This window comes from Drosophila subobscura, chromosome U, assembly GCF_008121235.1.
Source record: "Drosophila subobscura isolate 14011-0131.10 chromosome U, UCBerk_Dsub_1.0, whole genome shotgun sequence".
NCBI classification, from domain to species: domain Eukaryota; kingdom Metazoa; phylum Arthropoda; class Insecta; order Diptera; family Drosophilidae; genus Drosophila; species Drosophila subobscura.
The window spans coordinates 13,608,103-13,632,615 of record NC_048534.1 but is presented as its reverse complement, the minus strand read 5'-3'; the positions used below and the strand labels follow the sequence as shown (position 1 = coordinate 13,632,615).

At 42.6% G+C, this 24,513-nt stretch overlaps 2 protein-coding genes across 3 annotated transcripts in view; one reads left to right on the top strand and one right to left on the bottom strand.

The window, feature by feature from the left end:
* Nucleotides 1-19,157, bottom strand: part of LOC117901655 (protein O-mannosyl-transferase TMTC1) — a 42,659-nt gene extending 23,502 nt beyond the window's left edge. For both annotated transcript variants that reach the window (XM_034812493.1, XM_034812494.1), the window contains exon 1: nt 18,653-19,157. The gene's annotated coding sequence lies outside the window, so the exon portion shown is untranslated. The remainder of the gene's footprint in view (nt 1-18,652) is intronic.
* On the top strand, nt 305-1,211 carry LOC117901656. Its single transcript, XM_034812495.1, has 2 exons — nt 305-525; nt 587-1,211. Exons 1-2 carry the CDS (start codon nt 323-325, stop codon nt 1,203-1,205), a joined length of 822 nt encoding a protein of 273 aa, XP_034668386.1. The 5' UTR covers nt 305-322; the 3' UTR covers nt 1,206-1,211.
* Nucleotides 19,158-24,513: the final 5,356 nt, after the last annotated feature.

The window sequence follows — 24,513 nt, the reverse complement described above, 5'->3', positions numbered from 1 at the left end:
ATAGTCTGTGACTGAAGTTTCCGTGTCATACGCCCGTTCGTGTCACGTGTAACGTGGCACAATTTCTCACAGCGTGGCTCAATCTGAGTAAATATTCTGCGTTTGACAACACTAATTGACGAACTTTGAAAATCCTACCAAATCGCTACCGCGTGTCTTTAATTTGGATAATTTTTGGTAAAGCGAGCTGTGTCCGATATGATAACGCTAAGGTAGGGAGAGGACATGGACTCTAGGCGATCACGGTTGATATTCACTTGTTTTTCACAGGAAGAATTACCGCAAAAGAATTTTCCCGCTGTCAGCCCACAAAGGGAGCTACATGATTCATGAAAATGCAAGTAATAAGCGGGCAAAAGAAGATGTGGTAAGCATGGGACGTGCAGCTGCAGTGGCATCCTGGACGGAGGTACAACCGACAACTGGAGCACCGCTTACTCCGCCGAAAGACATTGATGTGGTGAACATTTTTAGAAACATATCGGTGCTGCCAGAAATCGAAAGGCATATTCAGCTGCTGTATCGGTGAGTGCTTTAGTCTCCCAGGCGCACTATTTGTATAACCAAAGGCGTGCAATATCTTCAGGCCCTTCACTTGTTTCGTCAGCACGAAGTGTGTGTTCAACCTCTACGATTTGGGCTTTTTCGTAGGGAATGCCACGTATGAGCCGGACAAGCAATCGGCCCTGTTCGTTCAACAAGTTAAGCCGGTGTGCACCTTGAAGATCTACACGAATGGGAGTATCTGCTGCAAGGGCTATAGCCATGAAGGCACACGAGTCGGGCTTTTACAATTCGAAGCAGTTCTGGAGCAGGCAGGCTACAGACCGGCGGTTTCCCGTTTCAGGTATAATGTTGTAAACGCAACATTTTGTGTGCCGTTTCAACTGAATCTGGAGTGGATGATTCTATCGTCTCATCACAGTGTCGTGCACGACAATAGCCAACCGTTTATCTTCCACCCAATGCCCAAAACCAAAATCAAATTTGCCATTTTCCCAACGGGCTTTGTGTACGTGCTGGGCTGCAAGTTGCCCAACGAAACCAAGGATGCAATAGCCTTCATCATGCCCATTTTGTATCGCTATAAGGCAGAGAGCCAAGACTCACAGCAGGACCTGCAGCTGAGCCTCGGTGACATAAGCTCCACACTGCTCTGGGAGAGAGAGTTCCAAAAACAGGAGGACTTCTCAATGCCATGGTAGTCTAAGTCTGCTCATACAAAAAAACGCAACCCACGTGGTACCTTTGGGCCGTGCTAAGATTTCTGAATATGTATAAACTTGAAGAAAAAACCTGTTATACATGCGTGTCCGTAGTAAATGTCTGACCGTTGGATGTCATGTTTATCTTTATGTTTATCTGTTCTAAGTGGCAAGTGCGGGTAATTGTGGAATAAAGTTGGTCCCTCGAAACCATCACAGGGGATTACCTATGTCTGTTTGAATTGCCAAACGTCAGCCAATCTCTAAGAAGTCACAAATATGCGCTGTTGCAAATCGAATGTTTCCATTTACAGATCTCAGCGTTCATGCCAGGTGGTCAGATATCGACATTTGGCCCACTGGCATCATGACAACGACCATGAAGACGCGAATAGTGTCGGATTGGGCACGAGAATGTGTCAATTGGAATTTACCACTGTTGTCCATTAGTTTATCGCTTCTTCCCTGTCCACCACCGCGGCCGCTCTCCAGGCAGTTGAGATTTGCCAATGTCCGATTGGGCTTGAAAAAGAATTCAATGTCATAGTTGAGTGCTTGCTTGATGTGTGTTCTGAATCGATTTGGTTGCTTTGGTACTTTGGGTAGTAGTGTGGAAAACCGTTCCCCTTTGGCACTTTGGCTGCAAAGGACCGAGTTACTTCCCTCATTATCCTCAATATTGGACTCATTTTATGGTACTGCCTTTTATTTTTTGTGGTTTAGTGGAATTCAAATCTACTCCCGCTACAGAAGTGAAGCGCTGTATATTCTGATGAAATCGTTTATTTGCACAAAGTTTATTAAAATGTTATTTTGTTATCCTTTGTGGCCAGCTAATACCAAAGCATGTATTTTTTGAGGATATATATGACTGCAACTTCCCCTTGGAGCGGATTTAACGCTTAAATTAGGAAATATTTTCGCTAAAAAACAAATTAACTAAAATCTGCTCATTTGAATTCCAGGCACACAGCTAGAAATGTAAAAAGTAATTAATATTCTCGTGTGTTCAGAGCCAGAGCCAGTGCCAGACCAGACCCGACCATGGATGTCGCTGTCCGTACTCTCTTGTGGACCTCCGCTAGAGTTTCTGCTCCCTCCAGTGGGATGGCAGTACAAGTGGGCTGCATTTTCATAATTTCCGCACAACAAAAACGAGCAGAACGACGACAAAGACAAAAGGAACGAAACGGAGCGCAGTAAATTCCAACGCACTGGAATTTATGCAGCAAATATTAACTTACCGCGCACACAGATATCCGTACACACCCGTGGCAGAGGCAGTGCTCCACATAAATCCCAGCAAGGGCAAGGAGCAGGAACAGCACGGGTGCCAGGAGCAGCCAAATAATGCCACCGCCCAATTTCTGCTTGGCCAGCGAGAACTGACAACAAAACTCATTAGCAAACCCGGCGACCGTGACCGTCGCGAGAAGGCGTGGCCCACCATTCCGACCCGGCCCGGTCAACCACAACCAGAACCAGAACCAGATGCAGAAGCAGGACCAAGAGCCATGCTCGGACCCATGCCCGCACCCGTAGCCATACTCCAGGACACAAAAAAAAAAAAAAAACGCAGCATGCACTTCCGTTTGTGAAAAGTTTTCGCTATTTTATTCATATTTCGCAGGCTGCACTTTATCTCTCTGCGGCGGTCTTAGTTGGCGAAATTGTGTGCAACCACGAAAATCTAATAAGCGCGCAAATTTGTTGACATTGCGCAAATGTTTTTTACGGGCCTACGAGGAGAAACTTTCCCGCGTCCAGCCCGACGAGCAGAGAGCGTCCGCTGAAGATGGCTTTGGCTCCGGCTGTGACTTGGCCTTGGTCCTTAACCCACTTGGATGCTTGTGCTTTTTTCCAGGACTCCAGAATTGAATCGAAATGAAAAGTTAGTCTCAAATTTGGGCATAATTACGAGCATGGTCACAAGCCCGAGGACACCTTCCGGTGGGGTAAATGGAATTATATTTCCCAGCTGCTGCTGCTTACCAGCCTGGTCCAGCCCTCCACTAAAGAGCTAAAGCGCAGTCGGATACATGTGCCTTCAAAGGAGAATTGAAGCGGAGCGGGCGATGGCCAATATAAACTTTTTTCCTTTTCGAAGTGAGGTGGCTTTTGGCTTCTGCACTTTGCAAACAGAAGGCAAACGATGCGAGAAAAGAGCATACAAATAGCAGAGAGCTAATACAGTGAATATTGCGACTATGGAGTACTTGGCATAATATAATATATAATGGTAGCTACATATATGTACGTAATATCCTCATAGGGATAAAGTTTTTCACTGAGTTTGCCATACAGACCACCAGTCATCAGGGGCTGGCTCTCTTATCGACCCGGATCGGGAAGACAATTTCATTAACCGATGTGGCATTTAAAGGCCAAGACTGCTCTCTGGCCACCAGACGTGTCTTTGATTTTTATCGCCTGACCTCGACACAGGACCACTGGTATGCGAGGGTGTTTGTGTGTCGTGTCTGACAGGATTAAATGGGAGGACTGCCACGGCGAAAGCCCCACGGCCCGGAGCCCGCACACATGACAGCGCGTAAAGTTTTTAATTATTTTTGTGGTTTGAAAATGCATTTCTCGTGCCCTTTAGGTCCACCCACTGCCTATCAAGGAAGAGGACAGGCCGGGGCCTGAAGGGCGACAGAGCGACCGCAAATACGCCGACTTTTATCAGCGCCTTGCAATTGTCGTGTCGGGACGGGACTACGTGTTCCCTCAGGGGAGCTTACTGCGTTAATTTAAAAGAAAAGTGCAATAACATGTTATTTTACACAGAGCCGGGCTTCAGCAATGTCCACTGGCATTGCCTCTTCTGCTGCTGCATCTTCTGATATTTCCGGAATGATTGTTAACGGTAAGCGGCTTTAAAACATTCGCTGCCTTATTACGCAATTACAAGCGGATGACAGGGACAAGGGCATTCTCGTCATTGAATTATTGGAAATTCGCGAATAATTAAAAACACACAGCGACAGAAAAGACACGAGGAGAGAAAGGGAGCGAAGGCCTCGCGATTCGAGTGAAATCAATGAAAAATTCATTGATATATACATCCACATTTCGAATTTCTGCAGTAATGAATAATAATAATGTCCGCTCGATATGGAAATTTATTTATTATATTCCACGTTTCAGATGCGAATTTATATTATTTAAAGTCAGTGTCTCTTTTAATGGTTGTTCGAATTAGATTATGAAATGAGAAGAAACTAAGCTTTCAAGCAAAAAGGTTTCTTATGGGAACTTTCTTCAAACTTCTGTTTAAAAATAGTAAACACTTAATGGCAACTACTAGAAGTCTATATTCATTCCAGTTTTCATTTTGTAGGCTTTAAAAGCTCTCGTTCAACGCAAGATTTAAGGAATTCAAACTAATACAACATTTTTCGGAATAGGGCAGAGGCCGGGCTATGGATTTGCCTGCCTGAAAGCCACATATTCCCGCCCCCTCGAAGCAGTAACAACAACGAAAGGAGGGCAACTATTTCGAAGAAATATTCGTACAAATTTTCACAATTAATATGCACTTCCTGTGCAGACGACTTGCAGCCATTTCTGAATGCAGCCAGCGGGAACGGGGAGGCAGCTGCCGAGCTGCCTCCTCCACATGGGGCATTCCTCGAGCATAGCCGTACTTCTACAGCACAGTTCACATGTGGGTTCATTGCTGCCATTAATGAATACGTGTGCAGCAATAAAGCCATTTTTTATGGGCAAAAGTCACGTGAGAAACTATTTAGTTCGTTTACTACGGTCCGGGAAGCGACGGGAAGCGACAGGTAGAAAGCGATGCAGAACTGGTGCAACTTTGTGCCTGACACTGCCAGAAGAAAGCCAACTTTCTTTTTACATAAATATGAGTATTACTCGTACACGTGTGTGTGTGTGTATGTGCCAGTGAGTGCCTGTGGAAAACCCAAAGGAATCACAGCAAAAAGTAATCGTATATTTTCTAGTTACACATATTCTCCACATTCTTATTTATATATGTACAGAGATAGCTATACTACACGAGTATATCACACACACATATGCATTTATACGAGTATGTAGATAAAGAGAGAGGCATTTTGTGAGCTGGCTGAATTAATTTTTTGGCATTTATCAACTAAGCAAATTGAAATCGTGTCGGGAGAGCCGACTCTGGCATTCCTAACCCAGTTTATTGTTGAGCTCCCTTTGATATGTGCACTCGAGCTGAAGGCTGGGCAGAGAGCAGGAAGGGCTGTAGGAAGAACAAGAATCCAATGTTGTTGAACAAGTAAATCAACGAATTTTCTGATACTTCCTTAACTTTACTGGCACACCAGATAATTGATTTGCAAGTGGAGCGACTGGAGCGTTAATGAGTGACGTGTGCCCAAGTTCTTGATAAAACAGCTGGCACATATGTCGATATCTGGATGGAACTCAGAGAGCACTTTTGTATAGCATATGTAGAAATATAAATTAAAGAACTAAATGTCTCGTATTCTTATCATTAACGTGTAAGTGCCGATTAGCCGCTCACACACTGTGCGGTTTTTATATCTATTATTTGTGCCGACACCCAGCCATAAAATGCGAAAACTTCTGCACTTTATGGATCCCTTTTCTCGCCCAAGGAAACCGCATGCTATAGACATGTGTGTGGGCCAGTGGGTGGAGGCAATGCACCCATTAGGCCAACCGGTAAATGAGCATTGAAACAATTCATAAAACTGCCCAAACAAAAAGGCAATTTTATTCGCTCCAGGCACGCGTAAGTGGTTGCCCCACTCCGTCCGAGACTCTGACTGCGTCACAGGGTCCGTCTACGTCTCTGACTCTCTGCCGTGGCGCCATTGTAATGGGCCGAAGCCCGGTTGGTCAATGGTGAAAACGTGTTTACGCTTTTATTATGTAAAGAACCGGACAAGGAGCTCCGGCAGTGGCCGTAAACCGACTGCCGACGCACTCTCCGACTCCACAAATCCGCGTGCAGTGTGTTAGGCGCGAGCACACGAGTCGCCGTATCCGTTTATATGCCGGAGTACGGCCGTAATGTATGCAAAGTAATTGTGCGCATTAAATATGTTCTGTTTTTATGAACTTGCCCCGTCTGGAACGGCATTCGGCGGTTTCGTTTTTTTTAACAAGAAACAATTAAGAAAAAAGCGGTCGGTGGGTGGAGTGCCTCCTACTCGTACTCCCGACAAGTATCATAAAAATTAAAATTATGCAAATGCAAATTTTGAAGCAACAGCATAAAAACGAAAGCAAACAATATGAGAAGCTCCTGAAGGATTCGTGGCATATATAAACAAATGGGAGGACTACTATGAGACTGCGGCCAACTGCAGGCAATTTTTGCCCACTTTGTTGTTTCTCGGCTTTGCTTACATTTATTTCCCCATTCAGAATATGCAAATCCCATAAAAACTCATTTTTAGCCAATTGACTGCATTGTTCCTACTCTTCTCCTGCTCCTATTTTCCTCCTCCTTCATTTTCTCCCGCTGTTGCCTAAGCCCAATGGGAAAACCTCAGATGAGAATCAGAAATGGGAAAAATGCAGACGATGTCTGCCCATCAGCTCCTCATCCACCCAGCAGCTCCATCCACCAACGGTAATTAACTAAAATCGTGTTTTTATTTGCCAGGGAACAGGATAAAAAGAGACGAATAGCTCTAGACTCTAGAGTCTAGAGGGAGACCTAGAGAAAGCGAGAGAGTGAGTGAGGAGGGAGAGAGCGCGATAGAGAAAACAATGGAAAAATCCGTTCATCTGTAAAAATTGTTTAGCTTGTGATGAAAAATAGCGAAGTGGGCGCGGAGCGAACCGCAGTCCGACTGAAAGATACCCACTACTCAGATTTATATCAATCCAAAATGCTGATTAATGGTACATATATACCCATTCTCGTATTCTTTTTGTATCATGACGAAATCGCATCAAATACTAACTGCAAGACAATATACCCTCGTAATTACCGGGTATTGCATATAAAAATCCACTGCTGGGAAATGTAACTGTAAATGGCTACTAATACTACTGTTCCCCTCCTCCCACATGTGTACGCTTCAGTCTAACCAAGTTTCACCGAGCGTACACTCGATGCTATGTACACATGCCATTGTTGGTTTTTAATTTTATAGCCAAACAATATGCTTACAGATTTCGTTTGCAGTTTTTATTAAAAATCGATTTACACACACACGAAGAGATGCATATTTGCCATATATGGAAAACTAAAACATCGAAAAAAAAGTACATGCAATGCAACCATTCGTCGATGTGCAGCGAGTTAGCAATAATAGCCGTTTGGCTTGTGGCTTTGCAGCTTTCATATTTGTTATTAGAGACGGGAGTATTGTGCCACACGATGAACTATTTGAATACGAGTTTGTAAGAGTAGCAATAAGGTAACACAATTCCTACGGCCTCATGTTTTCACCCTCCAGGGGATGCCATAAAGTTCGCAGCGAGAGAAGCTAATTCTATAGGTCGTTGGGCATCTGAACAGGAGTTGATTTAAATAGAAGCTGAAGAACCATTTTTTTTAATGTATTTTAGTTGCAACATGGTAAAACGTGCCTTTAAATTTAAGAAAATAAATGGAGAGTTTAACTTAAAGTTAAGTTTCGATTCGAAGGAAAGCTAAAGAGGCAAAGAGCAGTCCGTATGTATAACTTCAAAGGAAATTTTGTATGGCTAACTTTACCAAAAATAAAATTTTTAAGCTGCAGCTGTGAATATTGAAGCAACTTAATACATATGTACATATATACATAAACACTGCGTAGTTTTTAGTGGGTTAAGAATAGGTTATTGGCAAACCTTAGACGAGAATCGTATGTGGCTTGTAGGATGTTTCCGACTTTGTATGCACACTAGTTATTCTGCTGTTGTTGTTCGACAGCCACGCAGTTCGACAGTGCTTCAACAACTTGCCACTTCAATGTGCACGCACTTGTTCTCTCTCGCGGAAACTATATACATTTACACACAGAACAACACAAATACATATGTATATAAAACTACGTTCTCCGACTCTCACCCACAGATGATTACCGAAGTCGGGCTGAACATATTTCTCAAGCAAAAAGAGAAAACGCGAAACGCCCGAGCAGGAAATGGTTTTGGAGCTGGTAGAAAAAAAATGGGAAGCTGTTGCAAGTGTGCTAAAGATTCATGCTTCATAGAATGCCAGCGTCGATGCCAGGTTTTTGGGGTCCTCGGAGTCCCGTTTTCTTGGCTGAGGCGTTTCTACGCGCTCTCCAAGAACAATAAAATTTGCAGCGTGCTACTGCTGGCCCCGGGGTGTAATATTCCTGTGAGCCAGTCAGACATGCACCAGAACCCCGCCTACAATGCTGTGGTGCTGTGTGTGGAACGTGTGGGTGTCCTGCCCAAGCACTTTCATAATCGAAACACTCGAGCTAGCCAAAACCGATAGCTGAGCTGCAGCGGCAAATCCAGTTCGGGTCTGCTCCAAAAACCTCTTGGGGGTTCTTGGCCCATTAAAGCAATAATGGCACATTGAAAATTTAAAAGGAAACCTGCTCTCCTCCATTGTCTGGAGCCACTCAAGCACACATATGCTTAACGCTCACTTTTGGGAATATATATGTATGTATATGTGTATGTATTTATTTGGGTGTGGGCTGGTATCCCCTGTCAGACCGTATAGTTTGGGGGCTTAAACGGTTGCTTCCTTTCTGTCTCTTTCACTTTTTTATTTGCATATTTTAATGCAAATTGTGCAGAATTAATTTAGTGCTGTTTAGTCTGCTGCTCCCCATATCCAGCTCAGCTCCAACTCCAGTTTTTTCTGTTCCTGTTCCGACCTCAACCTGATCCATATCCTCACCCTCACAATTTACCACATTTTTGCTTCTTTTTCCGGGGTCCTGTGTCTGTTCGTGTCGCGTGGGTGGTTTTCGTTTCATATGTAAATATTCGAGTTTCAAGTTATTTTCCCTTCAAGTTCGTCGTCGCCGGCTTCATTGTCGTTTTACTTTATTGTTTATGCTCAAATTGTGTTTTAGGAGCACTGGAGTGTGGCCTAGTTTTGGGTAACGCTCCGTCCCGACCCGAGTCCGAGTCCATGAGGGGCAATGAATGTGCGAAAAATATCTTATGAGCAATATTATGTAAACCGAATTTAGTTTTCACCCTCCCCCCTTTCGGAGTGACATTATTTGCCCTTTCTTATTGGGGCCCATTGTGCAAGTTTGCCTCACAAACATTTTTGGGGCATTCAAGTGGCAAGGAATTCGCTCTTTGTTTGCTGTTTTGTGGCAACTGGAAAGTGAACTAATCCAGGCTCTAATTTTGTTTAAGAAATTCACGAATTTGCCACAAAGTCAGCCTCGTCCATTTGCCCATACAGGAGGTATGGGAGGTACAGTCATGTCGCTAGCCTTAGATATGAATATTCATGCGTGAAAAGGCGACAACCAAGAGAATTATTACATGGAATTGCATAAAAAATGTAGCTCACGTACAAAGGAAATGAAATGAATTTCTGAGCCGTCCTTCACTTTGTCCGCTAGTTATCTGGCTTTTCCTTTCGTTTCCCTCTGCTTCTCTACTTCTTTTTTTTTTTGGGTCCACGCAGCAGCTGCATCTGGGCTTCGGAGCGCGAGAGCTCTGGGAAATTTATGCTGATCATTCATAATGTCAAAGACGCGTCCTCGGGTAGGCTGCTACTGTTACAGGACTAGGCCTGACACCAGCGAGAATGAATGGGCCGGGTCAGGTCAGGGCAGAGTAGAGCCGAGGCCGACACCAGATATCTTGGCCTAGAAACGAACTCCCTGCAACTACCATTTAGTGCCTTTTTTTGCAATGCACGGCAAGGTTGGTACTCTTTCGCGACTTGCAATAATCCCCACATTACCATCGCAATAATACCAAATGTGTCTTAGCGAAAGCGAAAGGGAGATTTCGAGACTTATTGTTAAGCAAATGCCGTTGCCTCCATTAAATTATTTACATAGAGGAAAGCGTGTATTGTCGTAGATGTATTTATATGGCTCTAGAATCGGAGAGGCTGAGGGCGATTCAGCAGCGCAACAAAAACACGCAACACGAAAAACAGTGCACAATAAGAAAGGAAAATCAATTTCCGCTTTGGAAATAATTCCAAAGCCATACAAAAGCTGATGCCGCCCCAACTCCTGTTCTTGTCCCTGTTGCATGAACTGGGCCAAAGCCGAAGCTCAGCCAGCGCTAAGGCCAAAAGGAGCAGAGATGAGAGGGTCCTGGGTGCTCGGAAAAAGTTGCCATTATCCTTAGCGGCAGCGGGATAAGATATTTGCACAAGAATGGCATTCAGTTGATAAAATCCGATTTGAAAATGAGCGAATGCCTGGCAATGAGCAAGACACGCGGCTCAAGGACCGCCCCAGGACGAAACAAAGCAGGAGATGAAAAGGGAGTTGGGACCTGAGACCGAGAACCAGGTCACATCTAGGAATGGGGGACTGGGATCGGGACGAACCGTTTGGGATAACAATTTTATAAATAAATATTTGTGCGAGCGAGGCAACTGCCTTGCCTCCTGTCTCTTTGCCTTTCGCTTTTGAACTCAACTATCTGGCGATAAATCATTTGAAGTTCTGCTCTTCCTTCTCCTGCACAAATGGCCAGGCGAAAATCTCTGTCCCGTCTCCGTCTCCATCTTTCTCTTTTCTTTACGCACTTTTGGTCCCGTAAATCTGTGTCCGGGCACACCAGAAGAGGAGTGTGGGCGCAGGAACAGTTCAAGTAGAGAAACGGAAGCGTGTCTCCGTCTGATAGCCTCAATGGCTTCCGTTCCTGGCGTTTAATGCTTTTTAATGAGTTGCTGCTGGAGAATGTATGAGGACATCGACACGGAAGAGATACGGACATGGGAAACTTAATCGATTCCATTGTTGACTAGGCCAGGTCTCAGGTTAGGATGTTGCCTGAACTCTTAAACTTTAATATGCCCACCAGTTTTATATTATATCCGTATTGTTTTGTTCTTTGATGGGCTTCAGGAGAAGCATTGTTTTTGTGAGATATTAAAATATGATAACACTATTTGAAAACCTATTCCTTTAGTTCCCGAAAATCTTGAGCTTCTCGATTGTAAACCGATTCCAGAACACCCCAGGGATCCAAGCAGATTGATGGTCCCTTGTCCTTGCCCTCTGATGTCCGATGCCAGTCCAATGTGACTATTGTGTCCAAATCGTTTTCGGACGACAGTTTAGAACTCGATTGGCCGTTCCAGGCCCGTACCCTTACTCTCGGACTGATTACTTATGCCGGTCAGGTAAATCTTGTAAAAATTGTCCTTCTCTGTCTCTGGCCCTGTTTTCAAATCAAATGTTCTGCCTTGGATTTGTCTGTTCTTGTCTGTTCTCTTCTGGACTGGTTTGTACTGGGCCTTCGCCGGACGCTTTCTCTTCCATTTAGCTTGGTTTCTTTGGCTGGGGTTTGTTCCGGACGACTTGATTTGTTTTCTGTGTCTTAAAGTGCGACTTTAATTTGTTTTGGCCGGGATTTGCTTGTCGCTTTTGGAGGACGGCCATATGTCTTGGTTGCCATGTGCCCAAGATGAATGCCCGGGGCCGCGAGTTTAGGGCTTCTTTCCCGTTCGTCCTGCAACGCCCATTGACAAATGAGTGGCCCAAAGGTCGTTGCCAGGGTCGCGGTGACTTCTCCTACTTCTGTGCTTTTTTATTATTTGTTTATGCGTTGCCTGTCCGTCGCTTTGGCCTATTGAAAAATGTTTCATGGACTTCCCCAAGCTCGAAGAAGCGGGAAAAGTAATTCAGGAAGATAAACAAGTAGCCACAAATGGCCAACACGGACAGTCCAGACCAGCCAGTGCTCTTCCACTGCTCTCTCTCTCTCTCTCTCTCTCTCTCTCAGGGCCCATTGCTGGTCGTGTCCTAACAAATTGTGGGCAATATTTTCATTTCATCAGTAGCGTCCTTGGCGGAGTATGCTGGCAACGCCTTGGGGGGCCGTTGGAAACTTTATTGCATTATTGAAAAACTTGTCAAAATATTTTGAATGTGTAGAAAGCTTTTGGCTCTTATTAAATTTCGTTTCTCCCTCCATAATGGTATGAAAACATTATATTCCAAGACGTGGGAAATTTCTTTTATTAGTTTGTCATAAATGAATATGTCCACACACTTACATAAGTACCTCTACGGGCGGATGGGAAAGCGGATGGGAAGGAGGATGGGAAGGCGGATGGGAAGGCGGATGGGAAGGCGGACTGGACTTGGACTGAACCATTGCAATTGTGTCGGTTGTGCATTTTCAAGCAAGTCGTTTTGTCTGACTCTGATCATTGGAATTTATCATGGTTTAATTAATGAAAATGGCAGTATTACAATTTTATGAATTTCATATTTTATGCAAGCAAGGAATTTTATCAACAATAACAGTGTTGGTTTTAGTTTTTTGTGTGTATACTTTGCAACATGTATTTTTCAATCAAGTGAATTCTTTGAGGTTTAATTAAATTTCCGTTGATCCTTGCTAAAAATGCTGGGTGTGTTTTTTTCTCCAAAACACTTTGCTCGAGTGCAAGGAACATTTATGAAATGTTTTTTTTTTTTGAACAAATAGCTGTGATGTTGATGGAAAAAATATATTTACGGTAGAGGTAAATTTACCAGTCAGCTTAGTTGTTGAATTTGTAGTCGAGATAGGTTTCTGTACGTTTCCTGAGACCAAATCAAACTCAAGTACTACCTCCAATTGATTGAATGCCATTATTAAAATTCCCTCGAATCATATTTGTTAGAAAAAGTTGTGTAAATAGAAAAAAATTCTATTTTAGTTATTAAAAATATCTGATTTTGAGAGTTTGCATATTTTCTATATTTACCATTTTTTGTACTCTCTTTGAGAGTTGTTCGCTCTTGCCAGTTTGAAAGTCAGTCAATCAATCTGCCAACCTCTTGCAAAATCCAAGCAAAACCACGAAATGTTGGTTTCGATTGGAGTGCTCCCAGAACAGAGCTGCAACTAATTGATGGAAAAACCTGGAATACCTTTGCTCTTTCTACTCCCAGCCCCTGTCACAACCAACCAGTCAACCAAATCCCTGGAAGCAGGGCGGAGCTATGGAGGGGGCCACATTTTATTTCAGAAATAATGAAGTAGATGCTGGAAATAAAAGGTACATATTGATGAAATTTAATATGTTCAGAAAAGCTCAATTTTCTCGTTGAGAAAACCAGAAGGGAAGATGAATGGACAGAAAGGCGTGCGGAAGAGGGGGAATACGAGTACAGGGAACCATTTTGTATCAAATTTCCAATTAAACAATAAATTCTAATTTATGCTCAGCAAGATGAGTGGTGTTTTTGTGTTTGTTCTAATCTGTTTGCTTTTGTATCTAATTCATAGGAAATTATTTTCGGGGTAATTATTTTGATGCGGCATTGGCTGACTGTTAAATATCTCCATCATGGCGTTGTTTGTTTGATATCGGACAATTATTTTCAATTCATTAATATTGCATCTATTTTCTTTTCAGTTTTAGTTTTTTGCTTCATCGATTGTTTATTTTTGTTTAATTTCCCTTCTGTTGCCCTGCGTTTAATTGAAAAAGTGCTGCCTAATTAGTGAAAGGCTTTCACGCTCGTTTGTATCTGTGTCTGTAGCTGTATCTGTGCGTGTTTGTGGCAGTACCAGTCGCTGTGTGTGTGTATCTGTACCTATTGGCTGTCAAACCGCTTTCGCGGCTGCTGTTGTTTCTGCCAATTTTGTCAGAATGTCAGCCGCTAAAATGCCCGCGACTGTCAGGACATCTACCTACATACGTGCATATATTCAAACATACATACATATGTACATTCTGGTTCTGCGTGAGTGCTGGGTTGCGCGTGTGTCTATGATGTGAAAATGCGCATATGGCCGACTGGGTGACATATAAATGTCGCAGTCAATAGAACAGAGAACCCCAGCGAACTCATTTTAAAGTCTACATATATCGCAGGAGCGGGTGTTGCAAGGAATGGAATCGACATTTAGGTACCCACAGATTTGTCTATTCTGCGTTTTAGCGTTTATTTAACATGATTCCTTTCACAGAAAATTGTCTGCATTTTCCCAAGTAGCTACTGCTATAGCTATACTTATAGCTAAACGCATTCTTTCAGATTGTACATAGACTATTCGAATGCTTGGTAAAAACAAGTCGCTTCTATTTTTCTTATATTAGTAGAACAAATCCCAAGCGTTGAGCGAGTGTCACGCACATTTCTCCACTCTCCCAAGACCCAGCTCACTCACATTCGAACCCAATGGCAATTTCTATGCGCATTTTTATATTATTTATTATTTTATTGAGCTCCAACTCGTGTGGGAATGTACATACATATAAGGATGATTATAGGAGGAGGACCAGGGCATGCCGTGCCGACAGCTGCCATTGATTTCGTTTAGAGGCGAGCAGAAAATTAGCCACGTTTTCATTTCATTTGCATGCAGTGCTGCATTAAAATTATATTCATATACATATATAAATATGTATAGATGTACATATAAGCGTGCGTATCTGCGGCGCAATAATATTTGCCTCTGATTTGATATAATAACATTACCGCCTGTCGCATAAATTATGCATTGAACGAGCACAAGGAGCTTTATTGGAAAACACCAATTTTATTTATCGAACTGTTCGAATGGTTTTATTTGAATCAAGTTCACTTTGATCAAGCTCCTAAGTTTCTTATGCATCTTATATGCATGTACATATGTACATATATACATATAATTGAACTTCCTTTCCTCTTTCCTCCTGTTCAAGGTGAATTCCTGGGAAACTCAATTATGAACACTCAAAGTACTCAATGGGGAGAGATAGGCGGTCGACAAGTCAATTTCTGTATCGATACGGAGAGGAAAAGCAATTAAATAGTCTGGTCCGTATGAAAATATTCTTAAAATTGAAAATTATAATTATTCATTGCGGAGAGAGCTTTATAGAAAATGGCTATAGTCAGTCACTCATATTGGCTGTTTGGCGAGCTCTTAAATATAAAACATTTAACGCTTGCCTTTGTGGACAGCGCGACGCATTCGCTTCATTTGTTGAATGCATAAAGCCACGGCCGTCCCATTCATGGGCTCTTGTGTCCGTCGGGCCCATTGTGAGTGGGTTTTCCATCATATTCTTCGCTCTCTTTTTTTAACTTTTTTTATTTTTTGTTTTTTTTTTATTCATGCAAACAAGTAATGAAGTTCTCTTCTCTGCTGTGGATCGCTGTTGCTTTGTTGTTTTTATTCGGCTTGATATTCCTTTTATCGATGCACGTTAAATTTTATTGCAATTGTTATGCGCTCACATCTTTGATGGGTGGTGTGATGTGGAGTGGTGCCGTGGCGTTTTATATTTAATAAATTTAAATCACTTTATATGTGAGTTTTATGTGCGTTAATAATGCGAATGAACGAGCGAAATGCGTTTCCACTTTTTCTCCATTCTTTATTGACAAAGAGCAAAAATTTCAAAAGTAATTTATTCCGCACAGTCTACGCCATACAATATGGACATAAACTAACCAGCATTTGAGTGGGCTGTGGGTGTGTTCGATATTAATGATGCTTTTTGGCATTTATTTTAAATGAGTTGAGTGCATTGAATCTCTCGTCCACTTTTAATGTTACATTCACATATTTACATACATCGAATTTAGGAACTATCTAAATAGTAAAAATGTAACAGTATGCCAGTAATTGCAAGAACTTTTACTCAAGACGCAGGCGGAGAACGGATAATATTAATGAATTATTAAAGGAATGGTTAATGTGCTTACGTATTTGTATACCCAATATGTCAGGGATGACTTAAACTGTCGCAACTCACTTTTTCCCGTTTGCTTTTAAACTCCTCTCGCATGTAACGGAATTTAAAAAGTAAACTGTTACTTTGACCACGCCACACCTCCCACACTCGCTCTCTCTCACTTCCTCTCTGCATCTTAAACTTGGAATAAAGTTTGTTTCTCCCTCTTTTTTGGATGCACTTTTGGTTGTCAACACATCGACATAACGGCACATTCGTTCAATTTACACACAAGTTTCGTGCTGGGGCCGCCAGGCGGAGCCACTCGAGGCAGGACTTCAGCGCCAGACAAGCATCATCATGCCTCTGGCTGCGTCGGGGCGGCGTCGGAGTCAGGCAAACTTGAACTTTTGTGGCCAGCCAGATGGCTGGGACGACTACTGCAGAGGGCCCTTTACTGTACAGTACTTACATCTATCCGAATATATGAATGTACAGATATATTTTCTTGAATAGATACATATGTACAAATGTACATTCATACATACATACATACATACATACATACATCAAAGTGCCCACGCCAACAACATTTTTGGCAACCGCGCGCATTCCTCGCACTCTAATTACATGTTGAGCCAGGGCCAGGGAGGAGAGGGCCAGAGAGAAAACTCAAACGGAAAACTCGGCTTGAGCATGCGTTGTGGTTTTTCATTTGCATTCGCTTGGAAGAACTTCGTTCTGGAGTTTTAAGTGAATGAAATTTCTTGGTTCTGGTCCTGCAGCTTCCGCTCCCTGCATCCTCGACCACTTCTTATGGCTTATGGCTGGTTGTGAGGATAATTAAATTTGGTACAAGTACCCGGCACAGTCTATATCTACTTCTATATTTTATTTATGATTTCTTCTCCTTTTTTGGTCTTGTCACTGGCCCTCAAGTATGCCGAGCTGCGATAATTTCAGGCGAGCAGGCAAATTCCCAGAGTTTTCGCTTCACGGCTTAGTGAGCAACAACAATTTTGCTGCAATGAATGCACTTCTCCCGCCGCCACAGCATCCCTCCCTCCTACTTGTTTTGGGTTTTCTTGTGCTAAACTTTATGGGGGAAAATCATTTATCAATGTCAGAGAATGCAGCACACTCCCACTGCGCACGAGAGAACTTGTGTGTGCCGTCAGATTGCAACGGCCTAGCCTCTCATACGAGTAGTGCAGTCTGAAAGTGCGTGAAACAAGTTGGCAAAACTTCAGACTTTGTTTCGTTTCACAAAATACCCAAGTGATTTCCGAAATGATGCTCACGCATAAGTGCATCGATCCGTCTCAGACACGATATAAGCTTTTTATGAAAATATCATTCCGAAAGACAATTTAGTTGAAATAATAACAACGATCATAAGATTATTTAAATTTTGTGATTTTTGAATCTAAAACAAAGTGATAAATGATCTGTATAAATATCCTGTACGGCCATGAATACGAGTATATATATATATGTATGTATGTACATAGGTATGTTAATATGTATTGAAGAAGTAGTACACACAAAATAAAATAAATTTTTATACTGAAGTTGGATCGCCTCAAAGCCCGCCATGCATGCGGCGGCATATATCTTTTTTGACAAGAAATCCTTGTCCGAAAGAACATTTGATTAACAATGGCATAAAGTAGATTCTGTAATTCAAGGCCCTTCCTGGTCATCTGATTATTTCCAAATGAGGCGTGGCTTTGTCTTTGGCTTATGCCAGAAACTTTTGCACTTAGTGGCAGCTCTCCCGCCATACCCGTACTCTCTGTGTGAAAGCGCTCGAGCGAGTGTTCGTTCTAATCCCCTGGCCGCCACTTGTTTGCTGGCGAAACAAGTTTGCACTCAAAACTCGTAAATAATGGATGGAAAAAGCGCAACCGCACCATTCATAATGGAAAAAGTTGCCCAGCCACTTGAAACTATTGCACAGGCACTGGGCCGGATTCCGGTGGGTTGGTCGGTCTGGAATAATCTGGACTATGGTGGATCAAGCCGATGGCTGGCCCCCTGCCCGGACATTGCATGCCGTCACGCCTTTGCTGGGGATGCAGCACTTGCCGCCGGCGTTATTGTCATGTGTACAGTAAAAATAACAAATAACAAACAGGGAGCACAGGGCACAGCACCAGGACAGCCACAAAGACGGACTCTGGACGACCCGATGCTGTTATTGCATTGGCGGCGGCTGTGTTGTGGCCTTGGTGTGGTTTGCTCTAGCCGGGCCCTGTTCCAGTCCATGGCATTCCGACAGGATAACCCAAATTCGTTTTGGAGCCAAGGTTATAGTCACATTTTTAATATGCTGTCTCTTCCGGTGCTGATGTTGTTTATGATGCGCATATCCAATGAAATTTTATATATGGATATTTGTGAAATAAATTTAAAATGGCTTCAGCTTTAAATTCCGCAGGATGTGAGAGGGAGCTATTAGTTTAGGTTTATTTGTTGTACTCCTTATGTGGGCATGAAATATTGTTCACTTCCTCAAAGAGCAGGCTATAAATCTCAATACTTATGAACTTAACTGAAGTAATATAATTAAGCGCCTTTTTCTTAAAGCCGACAATAGAGATTTCTGTTCTTAAGCTATCTATATGTTAAAGATTTCTCATAGCATTTAGCTTAAACCATATTGAATTATCTTCTATCTCACCTTTAGCCATTCACTGATTTAATTTGCGTTTGCAGTGGTTTCCCGTCCCGGCCCTGAACTTGAGGGAAGAAAACGATGGGGATGGCGACGCAATTAAAATCTGGGCCACTCCGGCGCAGCGGATAAACGCTGCTGAACGCCGGGTACGGCGGAAATTGGATTCGCACACACTCCTGAAAACAGATGTCGCCAGAGCACCCAAACAAACGCAATCGTCCCTCCCGGGGTGTTCGTGTGTGCGTGTGGTGGGCAGAACAGCAATTATTGTAATATGCGTAATATTTTGGCTTTAGTTTGAATCTTATGCGGACTTAAATCGATTTAATTTATGCTGCATATATTTGCATAGTCTCTTCTTTGGGAGAATAGGAAGTTTGAGGTCGACCGTACGACTATTCTCACACGTGCTTCGAACTCGTAAATTCGTAGCTTTAACGGACCCGGCGAAAACCGAAGCCGGACGAATCCACCATCAACCATCAACAACGCGATTCGAACAACTGAGTGCGAGTGCGGCCCGGCAAAGGCAATGTTCTCCAGCGGAAACAGCGAGTCGACATCGGAACGACCCCGCCAATGAGAGTACCACACTCGCTCAAGCGGCATTCGGCCCATCGTACGACTCGTGACGGTGGTGGGCTCTGCGCAGACTCTCACTCTGAGTTGAACTGCTGCAGAGTGGTGTGTTTGGTTGAACTGTTAGCTTCGGGCGCTGTTAAAGAAGCAACAGTTTGGTGCGGTCTATAGAGATGTATTCGGATAAATATTTCACAGCTCCCCTCTTGCTATAAATTTGATTTTAACAGTCCCCTTCAAGTATTTTACCTCTGTTACTGAGCAGAGACAGACTATTTATAATTTCTGTCTGCAGATATATAAGTTTAGTGTTGGAATGAGAGATTTAAGTATGATGATACGGAGAAGACATTCAAAGTGCATAAGTCAAAGAATAAGAAGAGAGTACAATTTTTGAAAATGAATAGATTTAATGTATTTCTTTTTTATTTATAAATTTATTTATTTGTTTTTATTAATTTATAATTTATTCACAATCGAATTTATAAATCTGCTTTACAGAATAGTTTTCACTGTGTGGTTTATCTTCCCCACATACTTAAAACCACCGCACACCGTCCTCCAGTTCCTCCACACTCTGTCTGCCTGTCTGCCCACTCTCGGCAATTGTTAAATTAAGGGAACAATGGGAAAGATAATGCGAATGCCAAATTGGATTCAATTAAATTAATTTGCATTTGCGGCATTTTAATGGGCACATTCGCATATGCAGCTCACTGCGAAAAGAATACGGAAGTGGAGTTTGATAAGTAAGTGCTTTAAATTATACATATAAAACCCAATTAGCCAGTAATAGCTTTGCCCACAAAAAACTGCAGAGCCATAACCGATGTCAGATACTGCAGTTTCCGCCGTTCTCTGGCATGCTGCTCGCCTGGTACTTGATTCTACAATTTTCCCACATTCTCAGATCTATTAGGGATGCCCTTTACATAATGCAACAGCTGGCTGAGTGCAGCAATCACCCATCACACAGCACCACCAGAACCACCACCACCCTTAGAGCACAGTCCTCTTCCAACTAACGCAGAGCACTGGCTCTTATGAAGTTCAACAAATTATTGTGAATGGGATTTTTTGTTTTTTCGGGGTTGATTTGTATGCAGCGCTAAAAGCTTGAAAAATGTTTTACCCGCACGTGTTTCCTGCGCTTTGATAGAAATACCCCACGCGCACACACATACACACACACAGGGGCACACTCGCAGCCACACATTCGAAAGACATTATATAAATAAAATGGGAAAAGAAAAGCACAACAATGAAATGCCAACTCCGTGCTGGCTAAGGGGGCTGACGGCGACAGTTACATTACAATCTGAGGCGTGGGACACTGAAAGGGAGTCAGCAGTGAAGAGATTGGAGGTCCTCTCCGTAGAGCATGTGACATTTTTAGAGAAAAAGTATAAAATTCTTGTCGGTTTTATACTGGGAGAGAAGCTGGAGTATATGCAAGCTGTGAACAAGAATGGAAGTCAACCAAGTGTGAGCCCAAGTTGGTTGTTCCTGGAAATAGTGCTATATAGGATGTAACCATATCCATAGTACATATTTTGTTGCGTTCAAGCCATATTAACCATGATGGTATCGTTAGACAAGTAGTTAACTGAAGCAATTTCTGCATAGCATCTGGAAATACGTGTAAATATTTGTTAGAAAACGACATACAGAGCATAAGCTAGGTTAGATTTCCTCTAATAGAAGAGACATTATAACTCTAATGAATGATGAGGCCAGGGCCAGGCCATACAAATCTGATGTTTATGTTAGCATACACATTTGGCTGGTGACTGCCTCGGGGCTCCCCGCCAAAACGAACTCCCATTTGAAGGGGTGAGTCTTGGGTGCTGCCTTCCTGTTAACTTTGCAGATTTTCCCGGCTGACGGGCTGCATTTGCTCCAAATTGAATCCTGCGAGAATGCGCGAGACAAACATCTAAATTGTCAACGTAATGCGACAAAATATTGAAGTCAGCAGGCAATGTCAGCTCGGCGGCCTCGGCCACAGTTTCGGGCTCTGGCTCTGGCTCCCAGCCACACCTGACACATCTTGTCCGTTTCTATCCCTATTCCTGTCACTAGTCGCGCTTCTGCTCCTGTTGCTGTGCTGGCTGTGCCGGCTGTCCGGGCTCCTGGATCTGTCGCTACTGTGACTCAATTCAGCTGTGCGAAGCTTGCCAGGCACGAATTCAATTTCGCGTCCACAGATGCCATTCACCTTCGGCACGTACGACTATCAACGTCAACAAGTTAGCAGCGGGCGGATGCGGATGGGGAGCGGGAAGGGCTCCTCCCAGCGATGCTGGTAGGGGCGTGGCGGAGTAAAGTGGAAAACAGCAGTCAGACAATACAATTGCTTCCTTGACTGCATCTAAGAGCCAGCGCGGACTTCTTCGCAGCCAACGCTCCCCGTGGTCCTGACATTTTTTACTGAATTATTTATATAGTTTTCTTTACCATTTTTCTAGTTTCCTGACCCCTCTCTCTACTATCGCTCATTATTTTCTTTTGTCGTAGACTTGTCCATTTTTATTACTCTGCGTTGTCAATGAGGTTGAAATTTAAGACGTATCCGTTTCGAGTCCGGTTGTGTGGATAGTAATTAAATACATACATATTTCCGGCATTGTGCGAATCTTTGATCACCTCAGAGATTTAGTGGGACTTGGGACCTGAGCTTCTGCTAAAATTAAATATGGCTGTGAAATATTTTCAAATTGTGGACACGAAAAAAGTTTCCTTCGCCAAGACGTTCCTGTCCATATGCCCGTACATTTTGTTACTTCTTTGGTTTGCCCGTGGGAAATCTGCTAACAGAAAATAAAAGTTTCTGGTCAAGTGAGTGCAAAAGTTTTAAGTGACGCACTTTTTCACCAAACTCTATCCCTTTCCACAGCCCCGCTGCTGGCCAGCTCCTTGTCGGCCAGAGTTCGAGATTACTTTTGTCGTTCGAATTTGGAAGAGTGGAATTTTATTAGGCTTGACTTATGGGCCATCTGCAGTATACATGTGTCCCAGCAAATGCTTGTAGTTCTTGATTAAACTCTACATCTGGGTGGGAAGTTAAAGTGGACATTAAGCTGTGAAATGTTTTCTGCCAAAGAGGAATATATGAGCATTCAACACACTTGAAACCGGTCAGATAACACGAACCTTCAGATAACCTGCATACATTCCATACAATGTACTTAAATAGAAATATAAACTAAAATTGTTTAATTTTTAATGAAAAATAATGCTGGTATTATGTATTGAACTTTCTAAAATATACTTGTATTCCGGAGAATATTTTCTACCGTTACGTTGTTTTTTGTTGCTTAAAGAAAATGTTTGACCTTCCATCCAAAACCCTCCAAAAATGTATTAATGACTGAAAAATATGAGACTTCTGAATTAAATTAATGAATTTAGCACATACTTTTGTTGGTTTTTCCAATAGCTTGAGGGATACTTCACAGGAATCTAAAAAGGTCACAGAATAATCCAAACCACTGTCTAAACTGAATGTAAATACATTTTTTCAGGTATTTCAATTTCATCTCAGAGATGGGATCTTCTCTGGGCACGCTGTGGAAGATGGATGGATGTGTGGCCAAGTGGCAAGTCGACGAGGAGATATAGTGCCATAAACAAATTCGTAATTGCCTTGTAATGCCTTGTGTTGACAGGACTCCGACAACCAGATAAGGTCCTAGGCTCAGCGAGAGAGGTATGCATGAAGCTGGAAATTAGCATAAAACTTCAATTCCGCTTTCGCATATTGCGGCCGATGCAGAAAGAGCAGAGCGAAAAGGGCAAAAACCATATTTTACAAACAAATCGCAATAGATTGCCAACTATAAAACAGGCAGGCTTACGTGGCATAGCATTGTGGCGGTAGAAGGCAGTCTCACACATACGGACAATATACGATACTCCTGCATTAATTAGTAATTTATTCTAACTTTTAAGGCTTGGCCGGACCGCACACAATGGAGTGTGTAAGTACGGCGATCAGGGCCTCGTACGAGTATATGGAGTGTAAATGAACTTTTTGTGCATTTGACTAATTTAATTTCAAAGTTCTGTCTGTTCAAATTTTATGAATATTTAAAAACTTTCGGCCCCAAAAGTGATTCCCTGCCTGTGTCTGTGTGTGAAGACAAAGCCTCCTTCGAATTGAAAATTCATCAAAAAAGTTGAACAGTTTGTAAAGTGGATAAAATATTCATGCATGCAAGTTTATATTAGTCAAAAAGTTGGATTGTCTAATAATTCACTAAAAACCAATTAGCTCGCTTCTAGCATACCTCTTTCTATGCAGAAATTTCCACAGCATAACCACTTAAAATCAATGAAAAGTAGTTGAGTTCAGATGCTTTTGGTCGTATTCTATGAGTGAATAATGATGGTATTGAAAAGTTTTCAATTTGCAAACTTTCTATCGATCACAGCTAATTTTGATTTTTAAATGTCCACTGAAGACCATTAAAAAAGATTTGATTTCTTGACAAGTTATTCTTCATTTTGGAAAAGGCTATAGAAGTTTTAAGTTATTTAATTGTTTGTTTTGGGAAATTTATTTAACGTGGATACAGTGGGAAGCAGACAATTATTGCAAATAGTCTTCTTGGTGATAGTACGAGTAGAAGGAACGATTTTTTAATAACACTCGCATGAAGAGACATAGGATTCTCTTCTAACTCCATAATTCAGAGCTATGAGTACTTAGAAGTAGTCGCAAGTTTTCAGGCAACAAAAACGAGTATATCGCACAAAGTGCTAATCGAGGAGCCTCATAAATATTTATAGGCGACTGTTTCAGTTGTTATATGTTAATTTGGGCCAGAAGTGCCGGCACAGTTACATCTTGAGCATCTGCCAGTGTGGTAAATAATATTTACATGCCTCAGCATTTGCATAGCTAACGACAAAAACTGCTCTTCGGGCCGCACGAGCACATGCGGACACCTCTCCCCACCCATGGCTGGCAGACCTAACCCGAACAGTTCCAACACCAGTTTACACAAATTAATGCGAACTCGCACGTGTTAATTCAAGGATGTGCTCAGCTCCTGCCGCTGCTGGGGCTGCTTTATCCCTTCCATGGTATTTGGCATGAATTTGCATATTAGAAAAAGTTTTCTGCTTGTGAAATGTCAGTTTAATATGCGTGAAGTAGTTCTGCACGCCCCCTCCTTGTAAAATGCGCTTAAGAAAAGCGAAGATAAAACTTTGCGCAATCTAACTTTGGCCCAGCCTTACCCGGCCCGACTCAACCCGGACTGGGGCGTGGGCGGCATAAA